At 45.2% G+C, this 20291-nt stretch overlaps 1 protein-coding gene across 6 annotated transcripts in view; it reads right to left on the bottom strand.

Annotated features, from left to right (window-relative positions):
• DAB2IP (DAB2 interacting protein) overlaps window positions 1-20291 on the bottom strand; it is a 152284-nt gene that overhangs the window by 99819 nt on the left and 32174 nt on the right. For all 6 annotated transcript variants that reach the window (XM_072984962.2, XM_078382662.1, XM_072984959.2 and 3 more), the window contains exon 2: window positions 4952-5055. In XM_072984962.2, the coding sequence (XP_072841063.1) occupies window positions 4952-5055 (104 nt within the window). The remainder of the gene's footprint in view (window positions 1-4951; window positions 5056-20291) is intronic.

The following is a 20291-nucleotide window of genomic DNA, read 5'->3' as shown; positions in this document are numbered from 1 at the left end:
TCAGGCCCGTGCCTGCTACAGCAAGAGGACAGCGCCGCCAATAAAATCCATTTTGCTGTCATTTTCCTCCACCACTACTTACTTCTATACAGGAAATCTTCTCAACAGAAAGAGATGTCTGGATGACAAGATCTAAACGTCCCAGGTTGGGCACAGTGGAGGGGGGGGAGAGATCTATAGCCCCAACATCCCCTCTCTGTTCAGAGAAACAGGTCACCACTATCTTGTCATCCCAGTCCCGGAGTCTGATGCAAGGAGCAAATCTGTGATGGATGCTGCTACACACACACACACATTTCAGCATTCAAACCTCTCCGCTTCCAAGTCCCCTTAAGGTCACGCCCGATTGCATGACACAGTGCCAGTTTGGGGGAAATCGAGGGTTACCACAGCCAAGCAGAAACAAACCCACCAAATCTGTACCTTCAAGAGAGCTCAGCCACTCACTTATCAAGCAAAAGGAAATCAAAATAGGGGACCGGTTTGTGTAAAACAGTATTATGTTAATTTATACAAACGGATGCAACATTCAAAGCAATTTTTATAATTTGAACAGAATTGCAGCCCATCTCCTAGGATAGCTGTGGGGTCTGCTCTCCAAGACTTGGAAGGAAGAAGATTTGTAAATTGAGAAGGGTCTTCCATTCACTCTCTTTTCACCTGTTGAGTCTGGACACGGTGATTCCATGCATCTCTGTAGCCCTAGCTAGCCCTGAATCCTTTTCTTTCTTTCTTTTTAAAAAGACCATGATCCCTTTCCGAGTTCCTATTCCAAACACAAAAGGAACAGTAGACCCTCCAGGAGGACGTGGCTCAGGGTACAGATCCCTCAAGGTTGGGATGGCTTTACACCAAAGGTGGGGGGAGTTTTGATAGATCTCTTGCCCTACAAGTCCCATCAGCCCCACTAGCATGACCACTGAAAAAGGATTATGAGAGCAATAAACCAACAGGAGGACTGGAAGGTTCCTTATCTGCTTCCTGCACTAAGAGAATATCAGCTCTGTATTATTTCAAGCAGGGGGTTGTTCACTGGTCGATCCAGAGATACCAAGAGTTGAACTTGCTACCTTTTGCACAGAAAGGCTTTGTCTCAGAAGATGGAGCAATTTTAAAAATAAATAAGGAAGGAAGGACGGACAGATGGACGGATGGACGGACATGCTGCATAACTGAGCTTCAAGACATTTGTGGCAGGGAAGCATCTTGGTGACCTCTATTAAAGCCAGTTCCAAATATTCTGCCACACTTTGCTAAGACCCAGAAACAGAAGATGGGGGTGGGGGTGGGGAGAGAGTTGTGCTTATGAAGGGGAGGGGCTCAAGAGAGACAAGCCAGCTTGCTTATTTCTCACTGATAGGGATAACGGGTGAATGGACTCAGTTAAGGGTTGTTGTTTTTCCGCTTCCAGTTGGCAGAGCCTGGGAGAGAAATCATCAGCTCTCCATCAAACCCAACAGACCTTTGGCTAGAATGAAAATCATACACTCCGGTTGCTACGGGATGTGTTGGACCTCATCGGAAATGAGATGAAGCCCCATTTATGGAAACAGAAAGAGAGGCGTCAGAGCTACACCTCGATGGGATTTTGCAAACGTTTGACCTCAGCTGACCTTGCCTCCTCCCTTTTCTTCCCCACGAGAAAAATCATCTTGCAGTCCTTCTCACCTTCACCCAGCAGCCCTGAAACGGCTGCCCACCCACCAATAAACTCTCCAAAATCATTTGCATGTAATTCCTCCGCAGCTCACGGAGGCTCGCTATCTGAACTCAGTTGCCATTGACAGTTTAATGATCATTGCTTTCTTGTTTATGTATCATGGAGGATAATGCTTCTATTCTCCTTAAAATTCAACCCGAATTTATTTTTATTTTTTACAGAAGGGAGAGTGAGGAGGGGAGAAAGGGAGGAAGTTATCCACAGACCAAAATTACAGTAATCTTCCCTTCTGGTTCGAGCGGTTTAGTAAACAATTAGGTTTCAATTAAAGATCGGGTGTTCCTGCTGTGAGGAGGGCCCGGTTCATTCTGTCTGAGCTCTCCTCAGAAGCCGAGCAAAGAAGGGGGGAAAATCCTCCCAAAGAAAATAGCACTATTAAATTATAATTTACTTGGATGCATTTGGCAAGGAAAGGAGGAGGCTGGTGATTTGAAACTAAATGGGAAAAAGTGGTCTATATATTATGTGGTGATGATATTGCAGGGGGGGGCAAAACCCCTCTCTTTTATATCTCGCAACAGTATGGGACCCTTCATTGCACAGGAGAAGGTTCAGGAAAGGATGCAAAATTGCGATAATCGGGAGGCGTCTCGTTGGAGTTGTTTTCATGCAGGGGAGCTTCCCAAGAAACTAGTTTGAGAGATGAAAAGGAGGTCGGTCTTTAGGAGTGACACTAGGGGACCTAGGAAGAAAAGGCATCACAAGTGGCCACTTGGGTGTGAAAAGACTGCCATGAGAAATCCAAAGAGAAGGGGCCATAATTCGGTGGAGAGCCGAATGCTAGGTTCAATCCTTTTGGAAGTGATGAGAAAGGCCTCTGTCTAACACCTTGCACAGCTGCTGCCAGTCAGATTTGGCATCACATGATCTGACATCTTGTTCATTTCTTGACGGCCACAGGCCAAAGAAAACCAAGCCAATTCGCAACGCTCAGAGCCTGGAAATCTATCCGAAGATGATCAAGTATCTTTTAGTTCTTAAGGCAGCTCTGCTTCTAGTTGCAAAGTTCTTCTCTTCTCTCATCTGACACTCAAAGGTATTACAACTCAGAACTAATCCTGAGACAAAGATGGATTTTATTGATTACTGCTAGAATTATACGTGCCATTTGGGGAATGTGTATAAAAGTGGACTCAGGTCAGAACTCTGTAATGTCTGGAATTTGTTATCATTGGTTCAACTGACTGTGTTTATCAGAAAAGAAGCAAAGTGTAAATCCATTTTGTGAAACAAGGAGAGTGGGGACGGAGGATCTGTCCTGCTGAAGTGTTAACGGTTCATTATTCCATGATTCTATGAATGAGCTGTTGTATATAGGTTGCAGTCCTATGTGTGATTAATTGGTTAGAGTTTTTAACAAGGACTCAGCAGGGCTGCTTTCAAGCCCATACTTAATCATGAAACCCACTGGATCACCTCAAGCCAGTCCCTCACCTGCGGTCTCTCCCCCACCATCCAGACCAGATGACTTCACAGGGTTGTTGCAATGATAATGCAAGAAGGGAGAGAATCAAGAGAGCTACCTTGAATTCACTGAATGAGATGCAAGGTATATCTGTACTAAATGAATAACTACATAAGTAAACATACTACAAGCCTATCACATGGGATTTCTGCAGCTATCATCTAAAGCAGTGGTCCCCAACCTTGGTTCTCCAGATGTTCTTGGACTACAACTCCCAGAAGCCTTAACCACCACCTCTGTTGGCCAGGATTTCTGGGAGTTGAAGTCTAAGAAAATCTGGAGGCCCAAGGTTGGGGATCACTGATCTAAAGCATTTGTAAGTACCTTGGCTTTGAATGGGCAATTCAGACCCATTAGCTGAACAAAAGGTCTGCTCCTGGTAGACACAGGAAGAGATAGTATTTTCTTGCAGTTCTATAGATCAACACAGCTGTCTATATTTTTTAACTGCTCTTGAGGGTGGACCAGGTACAGGGACTGTCATGAAAAGCACCCCTATTTCAAAATTTATCTCAGTGTCATCAATTGTACCCCCGCCCGAATCCGTAACAACAGTCCGCAAAAAGAAATCCCATTGAACTATAAATCACCACAGCAATTTGCTATTCCCAGCAAGAGGAGAGCTGTGATCAATGTTGCTTTCCTTGTTAATGAGGCAAACCAGAACAGCATCCAAAGTTGTCTCCATGTTCCTGTCCTCCAGAATCTAGTGCTTGCACGAATCCAGGACATTTAGAATACTGCCTGAGTGACAAAGGCTGTTCATCTTAAGAGGCGGAAACTCCCTGGGGAGTGGACAGAAATAATAGCCACACGATGCATCTCTCGCCAAAGACAAATACTGACTCCTCTCATTAAGATCTCCCTCCGGGCATCCTTTTATATGTGATTTCTTCAAGCAGAAGGCTGTGAAAATTCAATGCTGCAGAAAGGAGATGGGACCAGAAGGGTCAGGGAAAGAAAACCGGTTTCTTACGTGGCATTTATTTTTTCTTATAATCATAATAAATATAATAATAGTGTATTATTATAAATAAAATAATAACATGTATCTCTTTTGTTGGGGGGGGCACAATTTCAGAAATCAAGTCAGAGCGATGCTAGCCATTGCCCAAGACATTCTCTTCTGTGCTTTCTCCCCTGCTGGTGGCAACCTTTATCTATAAGGTGACCCCGCCCTTTTGGGACAGGATCCAATCACAGCCCAGGGGCGTGGCCAGCACAGACATATATAAAAGGATTTCTCCACCAGGCAAAAAGGTTACAGCTCAGAGTGCTTTTTTGGAGAAACCCCTTTGAAGGTCAATAGCTCAAGCATGACTCTGAATAAAGGACTGGTTTTTAAAAGCCACTGTACTGACTAAATATTAATGTATCTTCTTTAGCTGTCACCTAGTGATGACTGATCATTTCAGTTTGTTTCCCATGACAGATTTAGCATGATTCACAAATCTCTTCATCTTTGCGCTCACAAATTTACCCAATCCCATTTTTTAAGCCAGTCGCGTTTGCAACCATCACTACCTCTTGTGACATGGAGTTCCAGAGTTTAGTGACACTGGGTTTCTCAACTGCCACCCAGATCTTCGCATCTTGAAGATCCCGCTCTGGTTCCCTCACCTTTAAGCTTTGCTGGTCTGTACCTATTTGTTTTGGTTTGCCTCTTTTCAAAGTTTCTAGAGCAAGATCCCGTCCTCAGAGTGATGAGAGTTTTGAAAGGGCAAAAGGAGCCGGAGGTGGAGGGGGGGAGAGAGAGAGAGACTCACCGTGACTCGGAACGGCGTCGTGGTGGCTGGCTCCATCGTGGGGTTCTTCTCTGGCCCTCCACTGGGCATACCCCGTTTCTGCCCAGTCCTTTCTGTTGGGGACTCTGTGAAAGGTACAGATGAGGAAAAATTTAAGAGGAAGAAGGAGGAGGAGAAAATACTACCCAAGAAAGAAATGTGTGCAGTTTGCATGGGCATGCAAGAAGGACAACCACCCAGCCATGCTCCAGGCAGCCAGAGGCACCCTTGGGAAAAGTCACTTGCAAATGAGTGAAGAGAAACACCATTCGGTGTGTGTCTTTCTGTCTGGCACTTAGGAGGTAAAGCCGGAGCTCTCCCAGGATATAGGAATGAGAAGCCACCGAATGAGGCGCCCTCCAGTTTAGTATAACTGCAAACTCTTTTGTTGTTGCTTACCTCTAGGCTGGGCAGAGGTTAGCAGCAACAAACAGTTAAAATGTTAACGTTTCAACATACTGCATCCAAACAAAAACAACTTCCTATGGAAATACAAATAGAGATACATAGATATAAATATTAGGACGCCTTTTACAGAGGTTTATGCACAGCTACTTTTTCCTTTTATTCTTATTCTTGCATCCTTATAGTGTATATTTCTTTTCCGTATAGTTTTCTCCGTTTCGTATTCCTTTTCTTTGTTGACTTTCACATGACACATAAATGAATGTTTAGACACCCACTCTCTGATTCTTACGCCATCCAATAAAATGGTCTGCAGTGCGAGGACATATGCTGGATGTTCGAAATTATCCTCACGCCTCTGATCCACCAAGGCTGAATTACTAATAAAAGAAGCTTTTCCTGCACCACAACCACACTTATATGAATAGTACTACCCACGAGGATTCAACATGAGGCCAGGGGCCTTCTTCCACCTTGCCCTCATTCTAGGCTGGACACTGTCCTTCACACACACTGCCTTCCTATACTTAGGTTTCCATTTGGCATTCATTTGTATCATTTGGTATTTGATAACAGGGTACAGTGACTCAATGCCGAGGCTGTGACTCCCAAGGAACAGGAATAGGTGTTATCAAGGCAAAACGGGGAGAAAACATACTAGAAACCGAGTTAAGACAGTGCAGGAGGCAAAGTTCTTAAACTTAGATCAAGAAACCCCTGGAGCTGATACACCAGGAGTTCTCTGCAGCCACCCATACAGAATTTCTAAATTGTAGACAAAAAGAATTCAATTTAAACCACAAGAGTCTAGTGGGACTTTAAGTCTATGTTGTTGGTCTGCATAGTCTTGTGCACACTACACAGTAGTTAGCAGGTCATATGGAAGCCCCCTCCCACCAACGCAGCTAAATAGCTCAGTGGTTTATATCTCTAGCTGCAAAGCCAGAGGTTGGCAGTTCGATTCCCACTGCGCTTCCTTGGCAGGGGCTGGACTTGACGATCCATGGGTCCCCTTCCCGGTCTGCAGTTCTAAGATAAGACATCTCAGCAACTGAGTCAACACTCCATATACTGTATTTGAACCAGTCCACCAAAGCTTAAGCAGAATACAACTCCTTAGTTTTTCAGAGGCCACAGCTTCCATTGTTGGCTTTGTTGAAACAAGCTGACACAGCTACTCCGCCTCCAGAAATGTTTTATGTTTTTCCCCTGCCCTTCCCAGAGGTAGGCAACAACAAAACACCACAATGTAGTCAAAACAAAGAGGGAAAAAAGGTACATTATAGCTGATGAAATAATAACTGCCACCCAATCAGTGTTTTTTTTTTAAGTGACATTGACCTGGTAACTCAAGGAGAAATAGTTTTGAGGGAAAGACTCATCTATCAACTTTCCTCTTCCAATTAATTTTGCAAATTCTTCTCGGATGTTTGGTGCAAGCTTCAGCAAACGCAAAATGAAGAGAAGCCGCAGCCATGAGCTGCAGGGCATCATCCCCTTTAACAACAACAATAGAACCCTCTGCATTTTCTTTGACAATCAGTATGCGAAAGGGGAGAGCCAGTGAGAGGCACCCGGGAGGCGCTTAGCTAAACATTGGACAAATATCAGCGAAGTGCAATATTCCACCAGCAGGCGGGCCTGATTGCAAATATTATGACATTGCAGTGACCCACAGCTGGGAACATTGCGTTGGAGAACAATGCAAAGGGATGATTGGGGAGCACAGTAAGAAGGCTGGTGAACTGCCCAACAACAAATCCAACCCAGCCCTTGACAACAGCTGAAACAGCTTTCTCCCAGCCGGGAGCAGTGGTGTGTAGGTAATTTTGTTTTTAAATTGCAGCTGCTCATTGTGGCAGGCCTCAAGGGAGAGTCTAAAATGCAGCTGTCTTGATCCCGTCTCCACCAGGAGCAGGTCTTTTGCAAAGGTAATGGCTCTTAAGTCCTCATTCAAGACCAAGATACTTCAAAACACATTGTATAGGAACTAATACAAAGAACAAATCACAGCCATATGCTATTTGCTGGGGAATCAATTTCCTTCTCCAGGCTGTCGTGAAGATTGCTGGTAAGCTTAGGCTAGGGATGTGAACAAATATCTCACCACCTCAAATGTTTTCCGATTTTTCACTGGGTGCGCAAGAATGAATAAGGACATGATGTACATCCCTATGTACTTGTTGAATCACTTCAAGACACGGGTTACGAACTCCAAAAGGGAATAAAAGTGTGCTGGAACGGAGAGATTCAGCTAAAACAATGAAAGGGTCTCCCCTCTCCACTTTAAAAGGAGCACTGCAAGAGTTAACTGGGTATGGCTACATGGGGCGGAGCAAATGGACTGACTCCACAAATTTTTATTTCTGTTTTGCAGTCTTACCCTGGACTCTCTCACCACCGATCCCGCCACCACTGATTGGCAAACAAATAAATATTGCAGTGGTCTTTATCAAAAATTAAATAAAGCATCACATTCTGGAAGACACCATGGTGAGTCATTCTCAGAAGGATGTTTATGTGCTGAAGCGCAGATACTCCAGGTACTGCTTTTGCTGATGGAAATTTCTGGATTTTGGAAACAATATGGTGGGATGGGATGGGGGAGATGAGAGCGCCTTCCTTGGCTGCGTCCAGCACCCAAAAGCCAATTAAAGATAATTTATTTGCCACATTTCCCCTAACTTCTACCAAACTCAGCTTTCCAACAAAGGCTGATTTTCCCGGAATTTCTGGGAGAGAACCCTAAGAAGGCCAATGGTAACGCCTTTGACAGGGTAACACCCTGAACCCTCCTAAGTGTGTCAGTTTTGCATAGGGGTGTGTGTGTGTGTGTCCTTAGCTTCCTCCCCGATGTCAGGGCCAAGGTCTAGCCTGCTGCGTAGCGCCTCTTAACCCCGGTCGGTCCTACTGAACTTTCCCCATCTCTTGGACCGGGCAGGACACAAAAAATGCGAACCACGCCCTGCTCCTAAGCAGCCTCCTGCTGTTGGCACGCTTCTCGCCATTCCGCTGGATGTGCACAGCTCCCAAGTCCCAAAAGGTATCTCTCCGCTCTGAAACGACATCTTGGCAGCGCCACTTGGATGCCATCAGAATGGATCGTCCAAACGCCAAGGCTCACAAGCCCCACTGCCTTAATCACCCCAACACAGGGAAGCCGGCTCCAGCCGAGAAACAGCCCTGGCTGCTAGCAAGCAATCCCACTGCCGCCCAACACTGCCTGAGCTACATGTGCTAATAGGCGCCCCTCCGCTCCCTGTTCTTATTAGCCCCGAGGGGGAGCAGCTTTCCTATCCCAGCCGCTGGCATCGCTAATCCCTTCTTTACAGACTGTTAACTTCACCAGTTTCCCAGGCCATCCGTGTCATTACTGAGAGATTTGGAGGGTTTTAAGTTAATAACACGGCCATTGAACTCACGGACGGGCAAATGCCATCCGTCCCCGCTAAGCCCTCCCAAATCAGCTGTGATCTGGAGCCAATAAGTGTACAAATGAAGGTATAATCTGTGTCTCTGCTCTTGGAGATGCAAGAGAAACCTCCGCTGGCTGGCAAAGGCAGCATCTGATAACTCCAGATGCCTTTGGAAGCCACGCTCAGCTGTCTCTGTAATAACTACCCTCAGCTTAGAGTCCCGTGTCTGGAATGTAGTTGCTAATAAATACAGCCCATCAGGAGGGCATTGGGAGCTCAAATGCAGCAGACTCATTGGCCCTCGCCAGCCCTCAGAAGAGAGGAACCAAGGCTGGCCTGCTGTTGCAGTGGCCAAGGAATGGCGAGTTCAAAAACTCATTGCATCTGGGTTCTCAGGGGCGGGTTTCATTGTGTCTGCAACCCAAAGCAGAATTAATATCCATCTGATCCACATCTCCTAGCAACTGGAACATGGTCCACTTCAGAAGCACAGCCTTCCCCAAAGCCCACAAAGCGTAAACCCCAGGCTGAACACATGAGTCAACAGTGTTAACGTGGCAGCAAAGAAAGCAAAAGCAATTCTAAGCTGCGACAATAGAAGTATGGAATGTCAGATCAAGCAAAAAAAAGCATCATCATTCTCTGTTCTGCTTTGGTCAGACCTCACCTGGAGTACTGTACCCAGTTCTGGGCACTCCAGTTTCAAGAGGATAATGAGAAGCTGGAACGTGTCCAAGGGAGGGTGATCAAGACGATAAAAATTCTGGAAACTAACCCGTTTTAGAAGCAGATGAAGGAGCTGGGCATTGGAACCCAGTTTGTTCAGTCTGAAGAAAAGACGAATGGAAAAAGGATATAATAGCCACCTTCAGGTATTAGAAAGGATGGCAAACAGAACAATTTTCTCCCACTCAGGAGGGTGGAACTGGAATTCAAAGTGCTGGAAAGGAGGTTTGAAGGAACTGGGTGTCTGAAGGGAAAACACTATAACAGTAGGAAATACCTTAATTTGCACTGTGGGCTTTTAAGGCCAAAACAGTGTGAAACAAGCACCTAGAAAAGTAACACCACTGAAGAAGCAGTTGCTTCTGAGTAGCTTTAACCACAGCTCTGTCCAGTCCAAGCAGATACTAAGCAATCGTAATTACTGTTTCAAGCAGTATTTTTTTCTCCCAAGGCATGAAGGCAACACTTCAAAAGGTGGATTTCGTACCCTTGAATGAAAAGACTGAATTTTGCCCACCTCAGACAACTTTGGAGGGACTGGTTTAGTTGGCACAGGGAAATCATCCCTAGAAGAAGATGAGGCCCAGGCAGAGATGAGTCAATGCTGTCAGACTCCGGCTCCCATTAGTCCCAGCTGGGGGGGATGGGCAACATCTGGAGCACTGCACTTGACTCACCTCTGGATCAGACAAAGCGACACTACTGCCATTAAAACCTCCATGTTATCAAGTAGTCTGTCTTGAAATACCACATGCTACAGACACACAACATAGGTGAAAGCAATTGACTTAATATCTTGCTTTTTAGCTTCTAGCAGCACTGTGGGGAGTAAGATTAAAGCCTGGAAAATTTAATTTTTTGGAGAACAACTTCCAGAATCCCCAAGCCAATCTGGCAAGTTTGTGGTGTAACTCAGATATTTTTAGATCTCTGTTCTATTGGTGCCTGTTGTAGCTTTGTTTCTGATATCAGTGGCTTTATTGTTCTGCCTTTTTATTTGATATATCTGCGAAGCTTATTTTGATCTACTGCACATTGCCCTGGGAGCTGTTTGCTTTCAGGAGTCCAATAAATCTAATTAACAAATAAGCCAAACGAAAAGGAGGGGAGCTGGGTTAGAGGGAGGGAGGCAGGGAGGCAGGAAGGGATATACCACAATCTAAATTAGGAAGGGACACCCCCTTCCACCCCTCAAAATGACTCATGTACCACAGTTGCTGCCTGGATGTATATACGACATCTGCTATGTTTCCAATTGTTATTGTTATTGTTGTTTAGTATCCTTGATCAATATATTCACTGGTATTTTACAGGAGTTTTCAGCAAAGGCACTGGAACATTGGATTGAAAGAGATCTATTTGGCAGCAATACCGGGCACTTTTTAATATCAGACAAAAACTCAAAATCCTTAAGAAAACGTTTCAGACTGGCAAATTCGAGGGTCTTTTCAGAGTCAAACTAGACATGAAGAAGAATGTGTACATTATTCCCCACAATTCATCCTTTTCTTTCCCACAAGGTAGAACCAGACTTGTAAATTACATCCATGTTCACCTTCCAATGACCAATCACAAAACAAAGCACATTATACACACGATACAGAGGTTAAGGCACTTCTGTATAATCAAATTTATTTGCTACGCCAATATTTCCTTTTGATCCTCACCCTTTGTTCCCACATAGGCTTCATTTGATTCCTATCAGTTTTGGTACTTTTGCTGTTAGCTTCTACCCAGTCCTTGTTCATTTTTAGCCTATTGACCTGGCACCTTTTATCGGTAACTTCAAGGCAGTTCTCAAAATTAAAAAAAAAAATGCAAGTCAAATAAAGAGGCATTCAAAGCAGCCACCTGTAATAAAAATAAGGTGTAACGGTGAAAGCAAATCTAAATAAATGTATGGGTTATCATAGCCTCTGTCTTTGAGTATTGCTTGAGAACAGGAAGAGATGTATTAGCAAGGAAAAAGAAAAGGGAGGAAGATGTAGGGACCATGGGGTTTGTCCCTGTGAAAAGATTGGTTAATACATATGCATGGTAACCAGCTACAACTTTCATCCCTCCTATTCTGTAAAGGCAAAGGTGGAGGCTTCTGGGAGTTGAAGTCCCCTTGCATTCTCTTGCTTTTTAGAGCTCCCAGCCAATCAGGTGGCGAGGCTGGAAGCCAGTCAAGACCTGTGATGCCCCCCTCCCAAATAGCAGCCCAGGTAGAGTGGGCTTCTGCTTTTGGAAGTCCTTTGTCTCCCTTGTAGATTTTACAAGTTCAAGTCCGACCTGGCTCAAACTGGCTCCTGGCATCTTGATCCATGGGCAGAAGAAGATTCACTTAAAGAACAGCCTTAGAGAAAGCAAAGGGCCTCCCCAAACCAACAAGAAGAGGTAAGACTCCAGAGTCCAAAGAAATGGAAAGAAGAAGCTGGGCAGCTGTTAGCAACAGTACCGGAAAACCATATGGAGGCCTTTCTCACAGCCGATTCTTCCAGTCAAACTGGAAAAAAAAGGTGCTCTGAATGTTCTCTTGAAGGAAGACTCACCTAAGGGAAGGTCTGCTTGTCAGAAACCCACATGCCATGACGTCCTGGACAACTTTGAAGAGAGCCGGACCACCGTGATGGGAGGGAGGATGACTTCATCAGGTAGTCCGTGCCAAACACGGCTGGAATGTGTTTTGAGCCAGAGAAGCCAGAGAGTCAACGAGAAGGAAGTCGTGGTGCAGCCCAGAAAACAGCTTTTGCGCTCTGGAGGTTTCAGAAAGGAACCCAAGGGCCAAGGAGCTCCAAGGGGCTGAGAAGATCTGAGGAGGCCCAACCAACGAAGAAACCGAGATGTCCCTTTTATGCGTTCATGCTTTTGGAAAGGCAGGAATGTAGGCATAGGCATCCACAGAACCCATTTCTCCTCCAAAGTATACCCAGCCAATGAAAGACGGGATCTTCCGTCACCTGATGCTCCCGTTCTGCGTGACCCATTGGCAGAGGGATCCTGACACCTTCTCTTCTCATCCAAAGGGGTGGTGTTCCCAGACAGCAAGGTAGAACTGGATTTACCTGTCTCTTCCCCGCCCAGCCTCCGCCAAAGAGCACTCATTAGTCTAATGAGTTCAGGCGGCTCGCTTGCCCAGAATCCTCTGTGATGTTTAATTGTTTTCGCCTCCAAACAAAACCCCAAGAGAGAAGGAAAAGTGATCTACTCTCCTAGGTGCCCGATGTAAAACAATTCGCTCCTATGTGTTTACAATGTTGGGGGAAAAATGATCCCCCACAAACAAGAAATATAATCTTTTTTTTTTTTTAAAGAGAGACTCAGAGCCAACTTTGTTTAAGCGGCATTCCAGATTTTTCCCCTCCCTTCCATGACAAATGACACATAGCAAATGACGCTCTTGCTGGAAATCTCTGCCTGTATTTTGCATAAATCAGAGAAGGCCAAGATCTGTCTTGAAAACAGACACATGGAATCATGTACAGGGAGAGGGTTCCTATAGATCCAGCACCCCCCCCCCCCCTTGAAGAGAGCTCTGGTATCAAGGGTAGAAGAGAATTGCATTACAGTTCTTTTTTGATAATTTTTTTTTTCAAAATTTGCAAATTTGTTTAGAATGGCAAGAATTTTTAAAAAAATCAAATGTGGGGAAAACAAACTTGGCTGAGAGATTGGTACATGATCCAGGAACGAGGCTGAGCATACAGCTTCCAAAAATCAGGGTTTGAAGCCCTGTGTATTGAACTATATTAGTGATAGGTTAGTCTTTTCTTTTCTTTTTGAGGTATTTCCTATTTTAACATATATATATATACAGCAGAAACAATATGGTCTTCTCCATTCTGGGAACAGTTCTATATCCCTATCAAATTTGGCCATATGAAATGGGGTTTGATTGTTTCTGAAGATCATTTTAGATCATTTGGAAGAATTTTTGAAAAATCTGTGAATCATGTACTAAGGCTGAGAAGAATTTGAAGCATAAACATTTTCAAATGCTAAAGGAAGACAAACTGAGAGTTTCTCTCACCACCTCTGAAATGACATTTCTGGAAATATCAAGTAGGAAATTTGCTCTCTTTGGCATCTTGTGGTCAGTGTTTTAACAATATGCTTTTTGTTTTTTTCATTATACAATACAATGTTGCTCATATCTCATCGACATCCTCCACAGGTCACAGAACTGAGCCTTGTGGTTGGCTCCCGATGAAGTGAAGGTTGTGTCTCGCTAGAGGGCACTAATGCTTCTTCTGTAACTTGTGCAAAAAAAGAGGAAAAGACACGTCCATTTAGGACTGCTAAGGTGTAGACCAGGAATGCTTGTTCTTTCACACACACTCACACATACAGAGGCATTTTTACTATCCCTATGGAAACACATTTTGCTTTTCCTCTCAATTTCCTTCAGCCTTCCACCCAAGAATGAATATCAAAAAGTTTGCCTGTAATTTTCTTTCTGTTGAGCACTGTTGGCAGCATCAGATGAAAGCAACACTAATGGGTGGGCCATGGTGTCTCCCAAAGCAGAAAGCTCCCTCGTCTTAGTGATCCTTTGGACCCAGTGTTTTCAACTCCAACTGGCAGCATCATACTCAGGACTCATGGTGGGGGTGGGGGGAACCCATCCCCATCGCTTGCTTTCTGTAAGGCTTCTAACTGAACCTAGAATCTGAAATGTTTGATTGCAACAGCCTCTCCCCCTTGGCACTTTTGGGGCTGTGTTCATCTGGACATTCACTCTCTCCCTTTCAGCCATAAACCCCTCCAAGGTAAAGGTAAAGGTTCCCCTTGACATTTTTAGTCCAGTCGTGTCTGACTCTAGGGGGCGGTGCTCATCCCGTTTTCAAGCCGTAGAGCCAGCGCTTGTCCGAAGACATTTTCCGTTGCCACGTGGCCAGCATGACTAGGGAATGCTGTTTTACCTTCCCACCGAGGTGGTCTCTATTTATCTACTCACATTTGCATGCTTTCAAACTGCTAGGTTGGCGAGGAGCTGGGACAAAGCAACGGGAGCTCACTCCGTTGCGTGGATTCGATCTTACGACTGCTGGTCTTCTGTCCTTGCAGCCCAGAGGCTTCTGCGGTTTAGCCTGCAGCGTCACCACGTCCCTAAACCCCTCCAAGAGCTTTATCCAAAGAAAACCCCAAACAGAAAACGCCAGAAGAGAAAAGCCCAGTGTTGACCCACAGGAGTACAAAGCAAAGATCCAAAATATCAACAGGTGTTCAGCGCCTTTATTCGGATCAAGTGAAAAAGCACATTTTCAAGTTCTCTAGAACCCTTCAATGGGCTAAATGGCAAAATAATTATATTAATTAATTAATTAATTTAAAAAACCTGAGGAGTTAGAAAAGAGGAAGGGGGACCACCCCTGTCAAATCTCAGTGGTTCGGTCTGTTTTGCTGCTAAATCCAAGCCAAGATCTTGGCAGTGACCTCATTCATCTTGCTAATGAAAGACAATCGAAAGAGCATTTGTTTCTCTCTTGCAACTGGGAGGGGGGATGTTAATTTTAAAATGAAATAAAAAAGAAAACCTCAGTGCATTGTGCTTAATCAGATAATTTCTCCAAGCAGTGCAGGGCTCAATTCCACTGGTCTTTCCCTTTCCCCTGTCCTTCTCTCTCCTTCTCTCTCTGCGCTGTACTATATAAAGTAGCAAAACTGTCATCGCCGCCTAATTGGACAGTATCAAGGACCTGGAGATTTAAGTGGCTTACAGGTTGCTGAATGGTCCTTGCTTCCCTCTCTGTATTTTTCTGTATATCAACTCAGGGTGGGGTGGTCACTCTTCTCCCCAAAAGAGACATGAATCATGGCTAAGAATCAGGCTCACTAACCCTTAAAGAGCACCTTGGTTCACACATACATCACACCACCCTGAAAGCCTCAGACCTTGCCTTGGGAAGATTTTGTTCCCACAACTTCAGTGGGGCAGGAGGGGGGCTAAATGTTTGGAGGGTGTTTCATTAGGAAGGCAAAGTATAAGAATTGGCTCCGCAGGAGCAAACGCTAAGGGCTCAACACCTGGCCAGCCAGATGCCCTTTGAAAGTCCTCAAACAAATCATGAAGGAAAAGAGCTTGCTTCCTAGCAATGGGGAATTCAAAGGTAGATTGCCTTGGGACGAGGAGGCTTTATGAGTCATCACAGCTAATAGCCACGGACAGATTGAGTCATCACAATGATTATCTAACGTGATTTTAAAGAAAACATTTAAACCAGCTGCTGTCACCACATCTTGTGGCAAGGAATCCTAGCACATACATATAAAGAATCAGGCAACTAGATTTAACGAAGTGTGGTGTGCTACCGGCAAGGGCCCTCTGTGTTGGACTGAAAGCTGAATTCAGTTCCAGAGGAGTTCTTGTGGGTCCCACACAACTGAAGGGCAACCAAAGCATGCGACCAAAAAATGCCGCTCCTCCTGGACTCCCATTCACAAAATCATAGAATAATGGAGTTGGAAGAGGCCTATCAAGCCATCAAGGGCACCTCCTGCTCAATGCAGGAATCCAGAGTTGTCCAATTTTCTCTTGAAGGCCTCCAACACTGGAGCACTCACCACCTCCCCCTGAGGTCATGGGTTCTATTGTTGTACTACTCTAACAGTTAAGAAAATTTTCTCTCTCTTTATATTCAGTTGAAATCTGGCTTCCTGTAGCTTGAGCCCTTTCTTATACATCCTGCACTCTGGGATGATTGAGAACAGATCCTGCCCCTCTTCTGTAGGACAATCTTTCAGTTACAGTGGGGTCTTGACTTAAGAACGGCTTGAGTTAAGAACATTTTGACTTAAGAACCGCTCTCATAGGAAAATATTGACTTGACTTACATACTTAGATTTGAGTTAAGAACTGAAAAAAACCCACGTGGGAGGCAGGGAAAGTGCAAAATGTGAACTTTCAGTTAACTGTTGGCCAGTGAAAAGGGTGCCTGTCTGCTTCCTCACTCCTCCCAGCGTTTAGAGAGTGGATTGGGAGACAGTCTTCAGACTGCCTGGTCCTGGACTGCCTGGACTATATTTTCCCTGCCTTCCCTGAACCTTTCTTGACCTAAGAAAAAAAGAAACAAAATATCCCCCTCTAGTGGTCGAAGGCAGAATAGCAGCTTCCCATTAGTTTCTATGGACGGAAAAGAGCAGATACGGATCAAATGGTTCTCAATGCATTCCTATGGGAAATGCAGATTTGACCTGAGAACTTTTTGACTTGAGAACCGCCTTCCAATACGGATTAAGTTCTCAAGTCAAGACCCCACTGTATTTGAAGAGTGCTAGCCTATCTCCCTTCAGTCAAGCTTCTTCCCTACAGCACCTGTGCTGGGGAGTATCTCTAAAATGCTGGTGGATGACCTGCTTAGCGCCCACTGGTCCCACCTCTCTGGCCTTTCGCCCAACCCAGGACAGGAACGTGGCCCCAAGCACCTGAATGAAGCCCTTGAGCTGAAAGTGAATTCCTACCCTTGCTTTAGAAAGCCATGTCAACAGTGGGAGGCACTGGAGAGAGATGTAAACATGACTCGAGGATCAGAAAGACTTGTCTAGAGCGAAGGCGGCAAGTGCGTCGTTTTTCAAAATCCACACCAACCTGCGGGTTTCATTTTAAACCTCCCCAGAGCTGCCTCCCTGTTGGCCACAGAGCCTCAGCATGGCGCTGGGGAGAAGGAAGCCATGCCGCTTCTGCTTCATCATCCCTCTCTGAACAACTCCGTGTAGGAACCGATCCATCTCTCCCCCCCCCCCCGGGCACAACCCTCCTTCCTCTGCTTCCCCACCCCAAGACTCAGCTCAAACTTTATTTTGCTCTGATGTATATTTCAATCCATCTTTCCCTTTCACCCCAGAGAGGCAAAAGCAGGAGGGTGGGGAACACGGATGAGGAGGAGAGAGCTTCTGACAATGATCTCCCAACAAAGAGCAAAATTTGTTCGCCTCTGCACCACTCACTATCAAGATAAATATCATACATATTTCATTGGTGGGGTTTAATAAATAAGTCATTTTGGCGAGAAAAGAAACTCTTGACTTTTGTATATTCAGACAGAGTTTGAGGGGCGGGGGGGCGGAGAGGGAACATCTGTTTACAGCGAAAACACAGCCGAGATATCTGAGCAGGAGGGCTTATTCGTTCCGTTATTCATTTGAGAAAGAGCACCTACTTCATTCAAGCAGAACTCCACTTGGTCAGGCTATAAGAGGATGAAAAATCTCCTGCAGTTTTTACCAGCCATGCCCCCCCCCTCCGGGGGCTCCTCATCCACTCAATTGGATCAATACCTCTCTAGGGAAATCTACATTTTGCATTCCTCTTAAGTAAGGATGGTGAGCCTCGTTCACACCAACGGACAAATTGGGTTAGCACAGCCCTGCTCTTGAGGACCATCTCCATGGCAGAGGGGGGGGATGGAGCCCAAGGCAAAAGGGAAGGGCCCACAACTCTTGCATTTTTTTAGCTGAAAGCTGTGAACATCAGTTGCTAAGCCTTGCGAGAAACATTTTGATGTTCAGATCCTGTGTTTACCATCAGGATGGACTAGATGACCTCAAGGGTCCTCCTAACCCTATGAGAAACCCCCACACTGGCCTTAAAAGATCTCCAGAGGAACCCAGAAAAGTAACTTTCTTCTGGAGATGCAAATCTCAGGATCTCCCAACTTCTGAACACTGGGTACGTGTGCATGGGAGGAAGGCAGGAAGGTAATTTTTCACAGAACTGTGTAACTGAAAGGGTCCAAAGGGTAATCTAGTCCAACCCCTGCCAACATAGGCATCCAACAGCTGAGCCATCCTGAACTACAGCCATCAATTTTCTGTTTAACCCACTGAGATGAAGGGGAGTCCACTGTTTGGCTGGGCAGTTTTTTTTGGGGGGGGGGGAATTCCCATCCAAAATAAGTATTTTTCCTATGCTCTGATCTGCAATGCAGACACACAAACATGCATGGCCACTGGCAAACCCTGTAGCAGCTATGTGAATTCACTGCCTAGGAAAATGGCCCTTTCCCCATGTTCAGAAGGAAGTAAAGCTGGCAACCCTTTGGATCTCTAGATGGGTGCCCCAACACCTTCTTTCAAGCCTGCTATATATTGAATATTGGTTTATGATCACTTCCAAATTGTCGACAACGAAATGGCTAGGTTAGCAGCAGGCGGAGGGAGAAGACGAGAAAAACCAGGTTAACTCCAAAAAAAACCACACACCATCTCGCTCAGTTGCCATGGATACTACTTAATCACCAGGCTGCGGATCACTATGGCAACCCAGAGACCCAGAGAGCATCCCAACGGTTGGTGATGATGGCGTGGCATCTTCCAGTGGCCCAGCAACAGTTCTCTCTGGGTGCACCAGGACAAGGCAGGGCTTGAACTATGACAGTTGGCAGCAATGAGAGAGGACCCTGTCTGTCCACTAATTCCAGCTCCAATCCCCAGTAACGATCACAGCCTCTTCGTCTTCTTGCAGGACGAACCAGAGGACTGAGTTTAAAAGCACCGAACATGTCAGTGTGCCCCAGACCTCTCATTCTGCCCAAACGTCGCTTTAAATTGATGACACGCTGATACACTGAGTGCTCCAATTTTGTAACAGGATTTAATGGAGTATCGCTGGCTCCGATTCCCTTAGCCAAATAAAGTCTCCAATACAAACTTCTAGCTCTCATCTCCTAAAACAATGGAAGTGTGGAGAGCCTCAAAAGTCTCTGGCGCTCCTCATTATTTGACCATTAGATGGTACTGCAGGATGAAAACCATTTTGGTTGGTCTTTGATAAAACCTGGATGAAGGAACCTGAAAAGGTTATTGCGTCCTCAAATTTGTGATGTGCAGTGGCCTTAAAGCTGAGCTGTTAAAGACAGCAATTGCTCTGGAAATTGGTACTAAACAATGGGGGTGGGGTGGATATTGTTTGCTATGTAAGGAACCCATTCAGGAATAATGCAGAAGGACACATAGTCTACATCTAATTACAGAACCTATAATGTCTGTAATTCTGTCTCTAACTAAAAATGGAGAAGCAAGAAGAAGAAAGAGAAGAGACAGGATAAAAAGAAGGAAGCAAGCCTAGGAACATCAATCTGGATGGAGATCTAGAAAAGGGAAACACATTCGTGCCTATCAATTTCTCCTTCCTCCTGAACATTTGCTACTTGTGTTGCTTCTCTACTCTAACAGGACCAGATAAATCGGTCATATCGTGGGGTCTTACAGTGTTCTTTGTGCTCTACTGCAAGGCTCAAAGGTGACATTCCTCCACATGAGTGCTACAGAATTCAAGGACATGAGGCTTTTCTTCTACTTAATGTAGGTTTTCTCTGTCTCATGGCATTTGTGTGAGAGAGAATGCACAGAGGTATTGTCGCAGAGAACACTAGGTGCTCAAATGACAATGATCGCAGGATAACCTTTACACTTTCCTTTCCTAAAAGCCTCTGCTTCAAAGATGTGGCCCTCCTTTCAAAACTGCTGAAGCCAAGGAAGGAACGTTTTTGCATCTGACTCCTGCAGGATACCTTTCATGGCAAGTATTTTCAGGCGGGGAGGGGCTCCATTCTCCAGCCTGTCCTGGCTTAAAAATCTCCTGAATGCAGTGTTATTGCATCCCACAGCGTTCCTATTTCTCTCTACATTTTCCTCTCCTACCCAAAAGGCCCTTGCCCTGGAAATCTCAAACCATCATCTCCTCAGCACTTCCCCTTTGATCTCACATCAGTACCAACACCTCAAGACCAAAGAATCCACGGGAAGGAAAGAAAGGAGGGGAACGAAGGCTTTGTCAGTCAAAAGAAGAGAGA

Source organism: Pogona vitticeps, chromosome ZW-PAR (genome assembly GCF_051106095.1).
Source record: "Pogona vitticeps strain Pit_001003342236 chromosome ZW-PAR, PviZW2.1, whole genome shotgun sequence".
Lineage (NCBI taxonomy): Eukaryota > Metazoa > Chordata > Lepidosauria > Squamata > Agamidae > Pogona > Pogona vitticeps.
Note: the sequence above shows the minus strand (reverse complement) of the source record. Positions and strands in the feature narration are given on the sequence as shown.